A 15,560-nucleotide genomic window follows, 5' to 3' on the forward strand; every position below is an offset into this window, starting at 1 on the left:
TTGGGTGGTCCAGTTGCCTCCTGAGAAAGTTGTGACCTCTGAGAGAGAAAGGAATTGGAGGTATAATGACTACACATGACATTCTGTGGCTCTCAGAGACTAGACTGCTCAACGGGTCGTGATTAGAATTCCTGACCTGTTTGGGCACTTCCAGTTTCCAGAGTTTTGCCAGAGATGCCCTCAGTAGTACCTGAAATAAGAAAAGATTATGTGGTCAGTTGGTCAATTTGTCCTCCTTAATGATATGAGAATAAGCTATTAAAGGAAAAAGAAAATACTTATTTGCATCAATATACTAAAAATTTATTTTTCTGGATTTTGTATTTTAGGAGTTAATCCATTTACTGCCCATGGAACATACAGTTTCCTCAGCAAGTTTACAAACATCACAACTGAGGCCCTTTTTTAAGGTTTAGACACAGGAAGATAGATTTGGGCTCAAGTCACCTCTATAACTGTCAGGGAATGGGTCCCATGATGCCCTGATCAAGTGCCTTTAGGCCCAAGGCAGATATAAGGAGGGAAAGTTGAAATTTATGAACCATATTTAATGATGTTAAATATTGAACACCTGCTGAATTTGTATCTAATATGCCAGATACGGGAATCAATGAGTTCTGCTATATTTCTAGCAACACATGGGAAACTTACAAATTACACTTAGTTCCTTAGGAGAGCTCACCTGTGACTGTTTCAGCACTTGTTATTCCACTTTCTCCTACAGAGGTTGTGGTCTCTGAAAAAGACGGAAAAAGAATAGCAGTGAGGGCAAAGATTAGAAGAATCTGAGAAAAGTATGGTAGAATTGCCCAGGCCAGACACCCCACTGAGGAGCCCTTTCCAAGCAGTGGTTCCTCCCAGCCTGGTGCTTTACCTGAGTTGGAGCTCCCAGGGGCAGCTGTTGTAGCAGAGGGCACTCCAGCTGTGCCTAGGTAGGAAAAAAGAGAAAGATGGGCACTTTTTTGTAATGCTTAGAAGAATGTGGTAAGCAACATGCCTATCTTTGACTTTGGAGCAGGAAAAGACGCTTCCTGGACCTATAACTGACAGGAGGACAGACATGTTTTGTGTTTTCTGTGTGCCTTTGCAAGGCCAAGGATAATATGACTGCCCTGATGACTTATTTTTGCCAATGTTGAAGGTCATATAAAAGGCATTTGTGAAATCTACCTGTCTTACTTCCTGGTGCTCCAGTGGTGGCTCCTAATAAAAAGAAAAAAAAAGAAGAAGGATGAGAAGGAAAGAAAGAGAAAGGAGAAAAAAAGAAAATTTTGAATTTTTATCTCTGAAGTGAAGTATGACAACCTAATGGTTTCTATGCTGAATACAAGTCAATACTATGATGATAAACAGACTATGCTCTTCTCAAAGGGAAATAATTGCAGAGCTGAAGCTTCTGCAACTGTCCTCTCCAGAGGCCTAGAACCCTGAAGTTAGTCTCTAAGAAGGGAAAGCCTTCAGGAAATTTGGGCCCACATGTTTACAAATCCAGATCTAAGAAGAAATTCTGTTTCCCCTGAAATATTACAGCCTTAAAAGAAATTTAGAACTGCACTCCACATTAAAGTTATTCTTTGCATCATCAATGCAAATTTTCTGTAACTTAAAAACTCATTGTTAAAAAATGTTTCCTCTAAGAAATCTATCAAAATACAACAATAAATAATGAATACTACAACATATTTACCTGATTTTATTTCGGTTCTAGTGGTGCCAATTCCACCTAGGGAAGTTGTAGTCTCTTAAAGATGGAAAGAAAACCAAAATTAATTGAGTATTAAAGAAGAGGGATGAGCTAAGTAGATGTCAAGACATGCAATAAGCCTAAATCAAAATGTCTTGTCACCTACTATTAAGTCACAGAGAAATCTTTCTGACTGTAAACATGATGGAAACCTTCAATATCCAAGTATAATTGTTAAATGGTGAGGTAAAATATTTTCAAATCATATTGTTCTTAATTGAAATGTAAGTGTTTCTTAATTGGAATAAGTTATTTAAACTTAATTTCAAAAGGTATACGGTCAGAACTCATAAATGATTCATATGCTTATTACTATTATCATCATTATTTATTGCTTTAAATATTAGATTTTTCACGTGCAAGAAGTTTGCCAGTGGCTGCCACATTGAAAGTTGGAATTAGAAAGTGATAGGAATCAAAATCTGAATTCTTTACCCATAATAAGAATGAACATGTCATATCATGAAGGTGTGGGAACTATGTGTTTTCTCAAAGTGCCAAGAAGCTCTTTTCAGTGGTTTCTAGAACCAAGATTTAACCTACATATGTTTTCCATGCACCATTTCTGTCTCACAGAAAATTTAATGACAAAACTTTCCATAACTCAATTATTTCCTCTAGATATCAATGAGAGAAATAAAAACATGTCTCTCCAATCACACAACTGATTCTCAGTGCCTTAGCTTCATGGTGAAGTCTCCTTGGAACAGAAGAAAGAAAAATAAAGGAATTTGAGTGTCGGGCCTTTAGTCATTTAGGTAATATCCTGACTATCTGGTAATCCATGTACAGAAAAGACTCTTTACACGAAGTACAAATACTGCATGTGATTGAGGCAATGTCTACTGAGAAGGAGGTAGTGGATTGTCCGTGCTTACTCAAAGTGGTTCTAACCCCAGTCATTCCACTTGCTCCAGGAGAAGTTGTGGCTGCTGGCAGAGGAAGGACATGAATAGAAAAGATTCAGGGGGCATGGAATGGAATGGTGATGCTTCTGCATTGAAACACTCAAAGACATTATGGCAAGCACCCATGAAGGGATTCCCCATCACACAGTGGACTCACCTGTGCTGAAACTTCCAGGGGCAACTGTTGTGCCAGGCGCCACCACAGAGGTGCCTGAAACACAAAGGGATTGAGGGGACCATAGTGATTCAGTAAGTTCTAGGAAGGCCCAAATCTTAAAGGGTTATGCTGTATGTATGTATTTATTTATTTCCTACAACATACATCTCTCTCTGAGCATGAGACTGATGGTGAACGATATATATTTGCCTGCTTTCAAAAATTCATAACCAAAGCACATAGAAAATGTTTCCAACTTTAAGCACAACTACAAAGTTGATAAAAGGGAAACTAGATGCATTTTCTCGATGCTCACCTGCTTGCCTCCCTGGGACCGAAGTGATGCCTACTGTGAGGTACGTAAGAAGAAAGAAAAAAGATTTAAATGTGTTGAAACTTCAGATGTTGGAGAACATTTTGGGAAAGCCAATTGTAAGATACATACACACATATGCATGCATGCACCCTGGTTCCATGGGGCTCTTTCCTACCTCACACACATTCACACATGTACACACAGAAAACTATCTGGCTTCCAGCTCAAATGCTGGTGGTAATAGTAACACAACGGGAAAACCCTTCCCATCCTCAGCCTCAATAGAGGGAGACTCAATTTTACAATAAGTAGCCTTTCAAAAAGGATTTCTCCCTAGTAACAAACCTATATTGAATCACTTGCAGTGCCTATAAAAACCACAAACACCCTCAAGGAAAAAGACCTAATCTAGATGACCCCAAATTATGTGCTTTTTAGTCTCACCAGTTTTGAATACAGTTCTGGAAGGACCAGTCTCTTCAATGGAAGTTGTGGGCTCTGAGGAAAGAAATAGAGTAGGGAAGTCTGTGAATTTGGAATACTGAGAGGAGATACTGGGGCGTTATTTTATCACAGCAACCCTAAAAGAGATATCATTACATCTGACATTAAATATGAGGCACTTTATTCTTGTTAAGCTATGTGTGTTAGAACTCCCAGATATAATGGTTGTTCCAGAAGATTCTCCTAAAAAGAAAAAGGGGTAAATGCAGCAATATTTTCTCCCCATTTATGCTTGGAAGCATCAATGTGGCCCTAAAGCACTGGAAGCCCTTTCCTGAGGATACTCTGTCTCTATAGTGAATGGAAAATGAACAACTTCTAGCACTTCATTTTCCTTGGCCAAACTGAGATGGATGTGTTGCTGCTGGGTTTCCCTTTTACTATAAGGCAAAGGTAGACTAGGGTTTAAATCACCCTGACCTGTTTCCCTTCCAGGGACATATCCTTCTGATGTGCCAGAAGTGCCTACAGGAGAAATACAGCATGGTTTTAACCTTAAGCAGGACTCTTTGATACAGCTAGGGGCATTTAAATAATCGTTGACTTCACAAAGTTTTCTCATGAGGGGAGAGAGAAAATCAACATCATGTATAGCTAAATGAGAAAAAGGATAGAAAGTGTCCAGCTGTGGGTGGAAAGGTAAATTGGGTAAAGGACAGCTGGACATTCTGGAAGGATGGGATAAGTATAATAGACTCCCAAGCCTCATCATATCAGAAAAAAATGTCTCCATAAGTCAAGATACTGAAGACAGCCTGGCTGAGCCATCTGAGATCATGGAATCACAAGCAGAATAACTGACCACATATAGGACACAATAGGGCCCCAGAGAAAATCCCCCTCCCTCAAAAGCCTTCACATTATTTGTTCCCTGTATCCACCCAGAGAGAGAGATGATGAGAGCCTCAGGCCTCAGCCTAACAAGCTCACCTCCTGATGGTCCTGCTCGGGTGGTTCCGCTGCCTCCTGAGAAAGTTGTGGCCTCTGAGAAAGAAAGGAATTGGATGTATGAAGACTGCACAGGACATTCTGGGGCCCCATAAGCTGTATTGCCCAGGGTGCCATGTTCAGAATTCCTGACCTGTGTGGGTACTTCCAGCTGCCAGAGTTTTGCCCTCAGTAGTACCTGAAATAAGAGAGGATTGTGATTAGTTGGTCAGTCTGTTGTCATTAATGAAACGGCTATAGACTCCTATAGAAAAAAACATTTTTTATTAAACACACCAGAAAATTTATTTCTCTAGAGTTTTTGTCTTGTTTTGTTTTGTTTTGTTTTTAAGAGTTAATCCATATACTGCCCATGGAACATATAGTTCCTTTGGCAAGTTTATAGAGAAAGTCTTCTACCATGGAGTTCCTTATTTAGGGTATTGTTACAGATAGAGAGATTTGGGCCCACATCACCTCTATAACCGTCAGGGAATGGGCTCCATGATGCCCTGATGAAGGGTCCTTAGACCCACAGCACAAGACACAAAGGAGGAAATGTTGATGTGTCTGAACTATATTTATTGATGTTAAATATTGATCATCTGCTAAATGTTTTTCTAATATGCCAAATATGGGAAATTCAGATTTTGCCATATTCTAGCAAGACATGGAAAATCATAGCAATGTATACTTAGTTCCTTAACTGAGCTCACCTGTGGTTATTTCAGCTCTTGTTTTTCCACTTTCTCTTAAAGCAGTCATGGCCTCTGCAAAAGAGGGAAAAAGAATAGCAGTGAGGGCAAAGACTTGAAGAATCTGAGAAAAGCATGGTAGGATCACCCAGGCAGACACCTCACTGGGGAGCCCTTTCCAAGTACTGGTTCCTCCCAGTCTGGTGCTTTACCTGAGTTAGAGCTTCCAGGGGCAACTGTTGTCACAGAGGGCACTCCAGCTGTGCCTAGATAGGAAAGAAAAGAGAAAGATCAACATAGAGACCCTTTTATGACCCTTGAAAGAATGCAGCTGACAGCATGTCCATCTGTGACTTCAGAGCAGGAAAAGATGCTTCCTGGCCCTATAACTGACAGGAGAGGCATTTTTCATGTGTATTGTGTTCCTTGGCAAGGCCGAGGTTAACACAATGGCTAATATGCTTGTCCTTTTTTTTTTTTTTTTTTTTTTGCCAATGTTGAAGGTCATTTGAAAGGCTTTCCCAAGTTTACCTGTCTTACTTCCTGGTGCTCCGGAGGTGGCTCCTAATGAAAAGAAAAAGAGAAGGAGAAGAAGGAGGAGGAAAGAAAGAGAAATAAGGAAGAGAAAATATTTTTGAATTTTTATCTCCAAACTAAAATATGGGCATCTTAATGATTTCTACACTGATTTGAAGCTAGTACACTAATGTTACATAGACTATGCTCTTTTCAAAGGGAAAACCATTTCAGAGCCAGAGCTGTTATTGTAACCCTCCTCTGCAGAGTCCTAGACCCCTGAGGTTAGTATCTGAAAAAGAAAAAGCTTTTAGGAAATTTGGGCCCACATATTTACAAATCCAAATCCAAGAAGAATCTCTGTTCCCCTTAAAATATTACAGCTTTAAAGGAAATTTAAAACCACTTCCACATTAAGGTGATTTTTGCATTATCAATGCAAATTTTCTGTAACTTAAAATTATTTCAAAATTAAAAGATCATTAAAAATGTTTTTCTCTACAAAATCTATCAAAATACAACAATAAATATAAATACCCTAAAGTCTACCTGATTTTATTTCTGCTCCAGTGGTGCCACCTCCTCCTAGGGAAGTTGTGGTTTCTTAAAGATGAAAAGAAAACTAAAATTAATTCAGTATTAAGGAAGAGGGATGAGCAAGTGGATGTCACTACATGAGATAAGCCCAATTCAAAATGTCTTGTCACCTACTATTAATTCAGAAAAGAAGACCTACTGACTGTAAAAGTGATGGAAACATTTAATACGTACATTTAATTGTTAAAATGGGGAGATAAAACATTTTAACTCACATGGTTCTTAGTTGGACCTTAGTTATTTCTTAATTGGAATAAGATATGTAAAATTCTTAATAAAAAAGCATATATAGTAAGGAACGCATAAATGATAGATATGCTCACTATTATCATCATTATTTATTGCTTTAAATATTATACTTTTCATGTGCAAGAATTTTGCCAGTGGCTACCAAAAATGAACTTGGTATTAGAGAACAATGGGAATCAATATCTCAATCTTTACCCATAATGAGAAAAAAATGACCTACGATGGGGTAAGGGAGCCATGTTTTCTCAGCATGTCAACAAGCTCTTTTCAGAGGTTCTAGAATCAAGAGTTAATTTATATATGTTCTTCACACCATTTACATCTCATGGAATATTTAATGACAACCATTCCAAAAACTCAATTACTTCCTTTAGATATCAATCAGAGTAAGATATTTCTTTCTAATCACTCAACTGATTCTCAGTGCCTTAGCTCCATGCTGAAGTCACTTTGAGGCAGAGGAAAGGAAGATAAAAGAGTCTGAGGATCTGACATTTGGTTATTACGTAAAATCCTGCCTATCCAGTAATCTGTGTTCAGAAAATGCTCTTCACAGGAGGCACAAACAGCAGATGTCATTCAGATAACCTTGTCTACTGGGAAGCAGTTAGTAGTTCATCAGTGGTTACCTTCAGCGGGTCCAGCCCCAGTGGTTCTACTTGCTCCAGGAGAAATTGTGGCTACTGAGAGAGGAGGGACATAAATGAAAAAGATTCAGGGGCCTAGGGATGGAATGGTGGTGCTTCTGCATATAAGCACCAAAGGAAAGACATTATTGTAGCAAGCACTCAAGAAACGATTCCTGTGGAATCAGTAAAGAAACTGTGGACTCACCTGTGCTGAAACTTCCAGGGGCAACTGTTGTGCCAGGTGCCACCGCAGAGGTACCTAAAAACACATTATATCTCTTTTAGAGTCAGGTCTTCATTTGACTTACTGACCATTATGACTCAGTAAGTCAAGTGAAGACCTGACTCTCTGAAAGGGATATAATGTATTTATTTGCCATAACTGAAATCTCTCTTTTTGAGGTTATGGCAGAGGGTGAACTAAGTGTATTTGCTTGCATTCGACAATTCATAACCAAAGCAAATAGAGAAATACTGTTTGCAACTTCAGGTGCTTCTCCTGGAAATTTAATAAAAGGGAAACTAGATGCATTTCCCTAAGGCTGACAAACTTGCTCCCCATGGCACTGCAGTGATGCCTGCTATGAGATAGAAAGTAGGGGAAATAAGTTTTAAATGTGCTGCAAACTAGATCTAGGACAAAATATTGGCAAAGCAAAGTTTTATCCATATACAGATACACACATATGCATGCATGCATCCTGGTTCCATGGGCTTTTTTTCTATTTCACACACACACACTCACACACACACACGGAAAACATTCTGAATTCCAGCGCCAATTCTGGTGATAAGTGTAATACCGCGGGAGACATCTCAACCCATTCTCAGACCTGAAGCAGTGAGGCTCAATTCTAGAATTAGTAGATTTCCAAAAAAAGTTATCTCTATAGCAAATTCATTTTTAATTACTTGCAATGTACCTAAATAAAATATAAACACTCTTAGGAGAAGCTTGATTCCTAATCTTGATGACCCTAAATCATGGACTGTTGATTCTTACCAGTTTTGAAGCCAGTTCCAGAAGTACCAGTCCCTTTTGTGGAAGTTGTGGCCTCTGAGGGAAAAAAAAAGTAGGAGAATAGTGACATCCGGGAATTTGGAATACCACAGAGGATATTGGGGTATTCTTTTATAATAGCAGCTCTAAAAGAGATATCATGACATCTGGCATGAAATAAGAAGCATTCCCTTCTTGTTAAGCTACCTGTGTTAGAACTTCCAGATATAATGGTCGTTCCAGACAATTCTCCAGTGGTACCTAAAATGCCAAAAAAGGGAAATGGAGTAATAGATCATTATCTCCCCAGGTTAGCTTGGAAGCATCCGTGTGTGGCCCTAAAGTACTGGAAGCCCTTTCCTGAGGACACTATCCCTATAGAGAATGGAAAATGAGCAATCTCCAAGCACTTGATTTTCCAGGCCAACCTGGGCTGTGTGTGTTGCTACTGGGTTTCCCTTTCTCTATGAGGCAAGGGAAGAATTGGGCTTAAATCACCCTGACCTGTTTCCCTTCCACGAACATATCCCCCTGGCGTAACAGAGGTGCCTACAGGAGAAACAAAGCACAATTCTATACTTATAAGCAGGACTCTTTGATACAACTTGGAGCATTTTAATAATCAGTTGTTTTCATGAAGTTTTATAGGAGGGGAGAGAGGAAACAAATATCATGTGTAAGTAAAAGAGAAAAATGATAGAAAGTGTCTCAAACCGTGGGTAGAAAGGAAAACTGGGTAAGGAGAGTTGAAAGTCCTGGAAAGTTGGAATATATGCAAGATACTCTCAAACAATCAGAAAAAAATTGTTTCCATAAGCCAGGACATCAAAGACAGCCTGACTGAGACACCTGAGGTCATGAATTCACAAGCAGAATAACTGACCAGGTTGATATGACAAACTATGGCCACAGAGAAAATGGAGGACCCTCCCTCAAAAGACTTTCACTGCATTACTGTTCATTACTGTTCACTGCAGCCACCCAGATCAAGAGCTGATGAGAGCCCCAGGCCTCAGCTTGACAAGCTCACCTCCTGGTGGTCCTGCTCGGGTGGTCCCACTGCCTCCTGGGAAAGTTGTGGCCTCTGAGAGAGAAAGGAATTGGAATTATAAAGATTGGACAGGACATTCTGAGTTTCCCAAAGCTGATATTGCCTAAGGGGCCATATTCAGAATTCCTGACCTGTGTGAGCACTTCCAGGTTCCAGAACTTTGCCAGAGGTGCCCTCAGTAGTACCTGAAATAAGAAAGGTGGTCAGCTGATCAATCTGTTGCTTCTCATGAAATGGGCATGGGATCTTAAAGGAAAGATAATAACTTTGTTTCTTCAATATACCAGTACATTTATTTCTCTGGGCTTTCTAGTTTTAAGAATTTATCCATATATTGCTCGTGGAACATATAATTCCCTCAACGAGTTTACACTGAAAGTCCTCCACCACTGAGATCCTTTTTTAGGATTTAGTTACAGGGAGATAGATTCAGGCCAAGTCACCTCTATAACTGCAAAGGAATGGGCCCCATGCTAGCCTGATGAAGAGGCCTTTGACACAGGGAACAAGACACAAGGAGGGAACATTGAAGTGTTGGAACCCTATCTATTGATGTTAAATATTGAACATCTGCTAAATATTTGTAATACGCCAAATGTTGAAAAGCCAAAGAATTTTGCTGTATTTCAAGTGAGACATGGGAAGTTATTACAAAGTACACTTAGTTCCTTAACGGAGCTCACCTGTGATTATTTCCCCACTTGTTTTTCCATTTTCTCCTATAGAAGTTGTAGCTTCTGCAAATGAGAGAAGAGGAATAACAATGAGGACAAAGATTTGAAGAATCTGAGAAGAGTATGGTAGGATCACCCAGGCAGACAACTCACTGAGGAGCCCTTCCAAAGCAGTGGTTCCTCCTAGCCTGGTGCTTTACCTGAGTTGGAGCTCCCAGGGGCAACTGTTGTACCAGAGGAACCTGCAGCTGTGCCTAGGTGGGAAAAAAGAAAAAGACCAACACAGGAACAATTTTGTGATCCCTGGAAGAATGTCGGTAACAAGTCTATCTGTGACTTTGAAACAGCAAAAGATACTTTCTGAACCTATAACTGACAGAAATATAGACGTATTTCATGTCTACCATTTGCCTTTGTGAAGCCAAGTTTAACACCATGGCCAATATACCTGCCAATCTTTGCCAAGATTAAAGGTCATATCAAAGGCTTTTTCCATATTTACCTGTTTTACTTCCTGGTGCTCCAGTAGTGGCTCCTAACGAAAAGAAAAAGAAGGGAGAAGAGAAGGAGGAGGAAGAAGATAAGAGGAGTAGGAAGAGGAGAAGGAAGAGAAAGAAGAGAAGGACGAGGCAGAGGAGGAAAAAAAGAAGCCGGGGGAGAAGAAGCAAGAGGAGGAAGCAGAGGAGAGGAGGAGAAAAACGAGAAGGAAGAGGAGAAAAAGGATGAAGAAGAGAGAGAAAAAGAAGAAGAAAGAGGATTAGGTAGAGAAGGAGGAGAAGAAAGGAACAGCAGAAAAGGAAGACAGAGGAACAGGAAGACAAGAAAAAGGAGGAGGAGGCAGAGAAGGAAGAAGAAGAAAGATTTAGAATTTTTTCTTTGAACTAAAATGTGACATCTTAATGATTTCTCTGCTGAATAAAAATCAGTACTGTAATGTAACACAGACTAAGCTCTTTTCACAGGAAGAACCATTTCAGAGCCAGAGCTATTATATCTGCTCTCTCAAGAGGCCTAGAACCCAAGGGTTAGTCCCTGAGAAGGGAAAGCCATTAGGAACTTTGGGGCCAAGTGGTTTCAAATCCGAATCCAAAAAGTATTGCTGGTTTCCCTGAAATACTATAGCCCCCAAAGGATATAAAAACTGCATTCCACATGAAAGGGATTTTTGCTTTATCTTTGCGCATTTTACATAATGTAATATTTCAAAATAAAAGGCTTGTTTTCCCTAAGAAATCCATGAACTTGGAATCAAACTCTAACAATAAATAATGAAAATACCCAAATCTTCACCTGATTTTATTCCTGCTCCGGTGGTACCACTTCCTCCTAGGGAAGCTGTGGTCTCTTAAAGATGGAGAGAAAACCAAAATTAATTGAGTATGAAGGAAGACAGGTGAGTTAAGCTGATGAGACTACGTGAGACAAATACAATTCAAAATGTCTTATCATCTACCACTAAGTCAGAAAAGAAGCCCTTTTCCATGTAAAAGTGTTTATCTTCAAGACACAAGTTTAATTGTCCATTTTTAACTCATGGATCTTCTTTGGACCTTAGGTAGTTGCGATGGTAATAAGGTATATAAAGGCCATATACGATATGTATATAGCAAGGAAATCATAAATGATCAATACGCTCATTACTATTAACATCATTAATTTATTGCTTTAAGAATTAGACTTTTCATGAGAAAAAATTCTGCTAGTGACTACCAGTGTGTAATAATTCCAGTGTGGGATTAGAAATAGGAATCAATATCTCAATTCTTTACCCATAATGAGAAAGAAAATGGCCTAGGATGGGATAAGAAAACTATGCGTTTCCTCAAGGTGTCAACAAGCTCTCTTCAGAGGTTTCTAGAAGCAGGAGTTAATCTGTGTATGTTTTCTACACATCATTTATATCTCATGGAATATTTAATGAATAAAATGTCAATAACTCAATCACTTCATTTAAATATCAATGAGAGGAAGAAAAACATTTATCTTCAATCTCCTAACTGAATCTCAGTGCCTTGGCTCCATGGTGAAGTCTCCTTGAAGCAGAGGAAAAGAAGGTTAAAAGGTTGAGTGTCTGGCCTTTAGTTATTAGGTAAAATCCTGCCTATGTGATAATCTTTCTTCAGAAAATGCTCTTCACAGAGAGTACAAACAGTAGATGCAATTCAGGCAACGTGGTCCACTGGGAGGCAGGTAGTGGTTCATCAGTGCTTACCTGAGGTGGGGCCAGCCCCTGTTATTCCACTTGCTCCAGAAGAAGTTGTGGCCACTGAGAAAGGAAGAACATAAATAGAAAAGATTTAGGGGACTTAAAATGGAAAGGTAGTTATTCTGCATAAAAGCACCAAAAGGAAAGGCATATTATCATAGCAAGTACCCATGAAAGGATTCCCCACCACACTGTGGACTCACCTGTGCTGAAACTTCCAGGGGCAACTGTTGTGGCAAGAGATACCCCAGAGGTGCCTGAAACACAAAGAGACTGAGGTGATCATGGTGCATGAGTAAGTCAAATGAAGAACCGAATCTAAAAGGAATATGCTCTATGTATGTATGTATTTATTTATTTATATGCCACCACAGAAATCTCTCTCTGAGCACGAGGCAAATGGTGAACTACATGTATTTGCCTGCTTTCAACAATTCAAACCAAAGCACATAGAAAATATTCCCAACTTCAGGCACACCTGGAAATTTGATAAAACAAAACTAGATGCATTTCCCCAATACTCACCTGCTTGTTTCCCTGAGACAGAAGTGATGCCTGCTGTGAGGGAGAAAGAGGAGGGAAAAGATGGCTTAAATGTATTAAAACTTGAGACATAAGAAAAAACATACTGAGTCAGCATTTTTATTCATATATACACTTGTAAATGCATGCATCCTGGGTCCATGGGACTCTTTACTGTTTCACATACACACACGGAAAACTTTCTGAATTCCTCCTAAACTGCTAGCAACAGTTGTAACACAAATGGAGAAATTCCATCCCATCCTCAGAAATGGAACAGTAATGCTCCATTTTAGAATTAGTAGATTTTTTAAAAATGTATCTCCACCAGCAAATCTATTTTGAATCACTTGCAATGTCCTAAATAAAATAAACACAAACTCTCTCAAGAAAAGCTTGAGACTCTTCATAATTATGATGCCATAATTATAATTATGATGCCAGATCATGGGTTGCTTCTTCTCACCAGTTTTGAATTCAGTTCCAGAAGTACCTGTCCCTTCTGTGGAAGTGGTGGCCTCTGACAGAAGAAAGAAGAGAATGAAAAAGGCTGGGAATTTAGAATACTGGAAGAAGATATTAGGATATTACTGTATCATAGAAGTCATAAAAGAAATATGACATCTGACATTAAATAAGAATTTACTTCTTGTTAAGCTACTTGTGTTAAAACTTCCAGATATAATTGTCTTTCCAGACAATTCTCCAGTGGTACCTAAAATGTCAAAAAAAAAAAAAAGTGGGGGGGAAGGAAATAAAGGAATAGAGCATTTTGTCTCCAGTTAAGCTTGAACCATCAACGTAGCCCTAAAGCACTGGAAGCCCTCTCCTGTAGACAGCATTTCTATAGAGAATGGAAAATGATCACCTTCCTAGCACTTGATTTTCCAGGCCCACACGATGGATAGCTTGCTGCTGGGATACACTTTTACTAAGGCAAGGGGGAAATAGGGCTTTAAATCACCCTGACCTGTTTTCTTTCCAGGAACATATCCCTCTGGTGTGACAGAGGTACCTACAGGAGATATAATTCATTGTTTATATTTATAAGTAGGACTGTGTGATACAACTTGGGGCATTTTAATAATCAGTTGTCTTCCTGAAGCTTTCTAGTGAGGGGAGAGAGGAAATCAACATCATGTGTAAGTATATGAGAAAAATGATAAAAAGTATCAAGCTGTGAGTGGAAAGGCTGGGTAAGGGGAATAGGAAGTCCTGGAAGGTTGTAATATATGAAATATTTTCTAATATGTTTAATTAGAAAAAAATAATGTCTCCATAAACTAGAATAGTGCAGACAGCTTGGCTGACAATCCAAGTCATGAAATTTACAAGTCCAATAACTAACCAAGGTTGATATGACACAATATGGCTGAGGAGAAAATGCAAGCCCTTCCTTCAAATGCCTTCATATTATTTGTTCCCTGTACCCACCCCGACAGAGAGATGATGAGAGCCCCAGGTCTGGGCCTGCCGGGCTCACCTCTGGGTAATCCTGCTCGGGTGACCCCGCTACCTCCTGAGAAAGTTGTGGCCTCTGAGAGAGAAAGGAATTGGAGGTATGAAGACTGCACAGGACATTCTGGGGTCTCATAAGCTGTACTGGCCAAGAGGCCATGTTCTGAAGGTGCCTGACCTGTGTGGACACTTCCATCTTTCAGAGTTCTGCCAGAAATGCCCTCAGTAGTACCCCAGATAGGAAAGGATCATAAGCAGTTGGTCAATTTGTTGTGCCTTATGATATAAGCATAGGCTCTTAAAGAAAAAAAAAAACTTTTTTCTTCAATACAACAGAAAATATATTTCTCTGCTGTTTCTATTTTAAGGGTCAATCCATATATTATTCACATAAACTATAATTCCCTCAGCAAGTTTACAGAGAAAGTCCTCTACCACCAAGTTCCATTTTTTAGGGTTTAGATAGAGAAAGATAGATTTGAGCCCGAGTCACACATATAGCTGTCAGGGAATGGGCCCTATGATATCCTGATAAAGGGACTTTAGAGCCAAGGCACAAGAAACAAGGAGAAAATGTTGAAGTGTCTGACCTATATTTATTAATGTTAAATTTTGAACATCTAAATTTTTGCCTAATATGCCAAATATGGAAAATTCAAAAAATTTTGTCATATTTCAAGCAAGACATGTGAAATTATAACAAAGTACACTTCGTTCCTTAACAGAACTCACCTGTGATTATTTCAGCTCTTGTTATTCCACTTTTTCCCAAAGAAGTTGTGGCCTCTGCAAAACAGGGAAAAAGAACAGCAGTGAGGGCAAAGATTAGGAGAATCTGAGAACAGTATGGTAGGATCACCCAGGCAGATACCTCATTGAGGAGCCCTTTCCAAGCAGTGGTTCCTCCCAGCCTGGTGCTTTACCTGAGTTGGAGCTCCCAGAGGTGACTATTATACCAGAGGACACTCCAGCTGTGCCTAGGTAGAAAAGAAAAGAGAAAGATGAACATGGGAACTCTTTCATGACACTTGGAAAAATGTGGCCAACAGTATGTCTACTTGTGACTTTGAAGCAAGAAAGCACACTTCCTGAAATTGTAACTGACATGAGGACTAACAGGTTTCAGGTTTATTGTGCGCCTTTGAAAAGCCAAGGGTGATGCAGTGGCTAATATTCCTGCCCTGATTATTATTACCAAGATTTGGTCAAAGTTGAAGGTCATATGAAAGGCTTTCCCCAAGTTTACCTCTCCTACTTTCTGGTGCTGTAGTGGTGGTTCTTAATAAAAAGCATAAGAGAGAAGGAGAAAAAAGAGGAGGAGAAAACAAGAAAGAACAAGAAGGAAGAAAGATAATTTTGACTTTTTATCTCTAAACTAAAATATGACATCTTAGTGATTTCTACACT

At 39.3% G+C, this 15,560-nt stretch overlaps 1 protein-coding gene across 1 annotated transcript in view; it reads right to left on the reverse strand.

Annotated features, from left to right (window-relative positions):
* Positions 1 to 15,560, reverse strand: part of MUC19 (mucin 19, oligomeric) — a 205,316-nt gene that overhangs the window by 31,285 nt on the left and 158,471 nt on the right. Inside the window, 31 exon segments of the mRNA XM_011973120.1 lie at positions 1,171 to 1,203; positions 1,688 to 1,741; positions 2,623 to 2,676; positions 2,810 to 2,863; positions 3,126 to 3,158; positions 3,570 to 3,623; positions 4,050 to 4,094; positions 4,560 to 4,613; positions 4,711 to 4,755; positions 5,273 to 5,326; positions 5,464 to 5,517; positions 5,783 to 5,815; positions 6,317 to 6,370; positions 7,243 to 7,293; positions 7,448 to 7,501; positions 8,246 to 8,299; positions 8,450 to 8,503; positions 9,273 to 9,326; positions 9,425 to 9,478; positions 9,977 to 10,030; positions 10,168 to 10,215; positions 11,258 to 11,311; positions 12,180 to 12,233; positions 12,377 to 12,430; positions 12,699 to 12,731; positions 13,162 to 13,215; positions 13,357 to 13,410; positions 14,179 to 14,232; positions 14,886 to 14,939; positions 15,077 to 15,124; positions 15,400 to 15,439. Of these exon segments, the coding sequence (XP_011828510.1) occupies positions 1,171 to 1,203; positions 1,688 to 1,741; positions 2,623 to 2,676; positions 2,810 to 2,863; positions 3,126 to 3,158; positions 3,570 to 3,623; positions 4,050 to 4,094; positions 4,560 to 4,613; positions 4,711 to 4,755; positions 5,273 to 5,326; positions 5,464 to 5,517; positions 5,783 to 5,815; positions 6,317 to 6,370; positions 7,243 to 7,293; positions 7,448 to 7,501; positions 8,246 to 8,299; positions 8,450 to 8,503; positions 9,273 to 9,326; positions 9,425 to 9,478; positions 9,977 to 10,030; positions 10,168 to 10,215; positions 11,258 to 11,311; positions 12,180 to 12,233; positions 12,377 to 12,430; positions 12,699 to 12,731; positions 13,162 to 13,215; positions 13,357 to 13,410; positions 14,179 to 14,232; positions 14,886 to 14,939; positions 15,077 to 15,124; positions 15,400 to 15,439 (1,543 nt within the window).

Source organism: Mandrillus leucophaeus, unplaced genomic scaffold, assembly GCF_000951045.1.
Source record: "Mandrillus leucophaeus isolate KB7577 unplaced genomic scaffold, Mleu.le_1.0 Scaffold1344, whole genome shotgun sequence".
In the NCBI taxonomy this organism is placed as follows: domain Eukaryota; kingdom Metazoa; phylum Chordata; class Mammalia; order Primates; family Cercopithecidae; genus Mandrillus; species Mandrillus leucophaeus.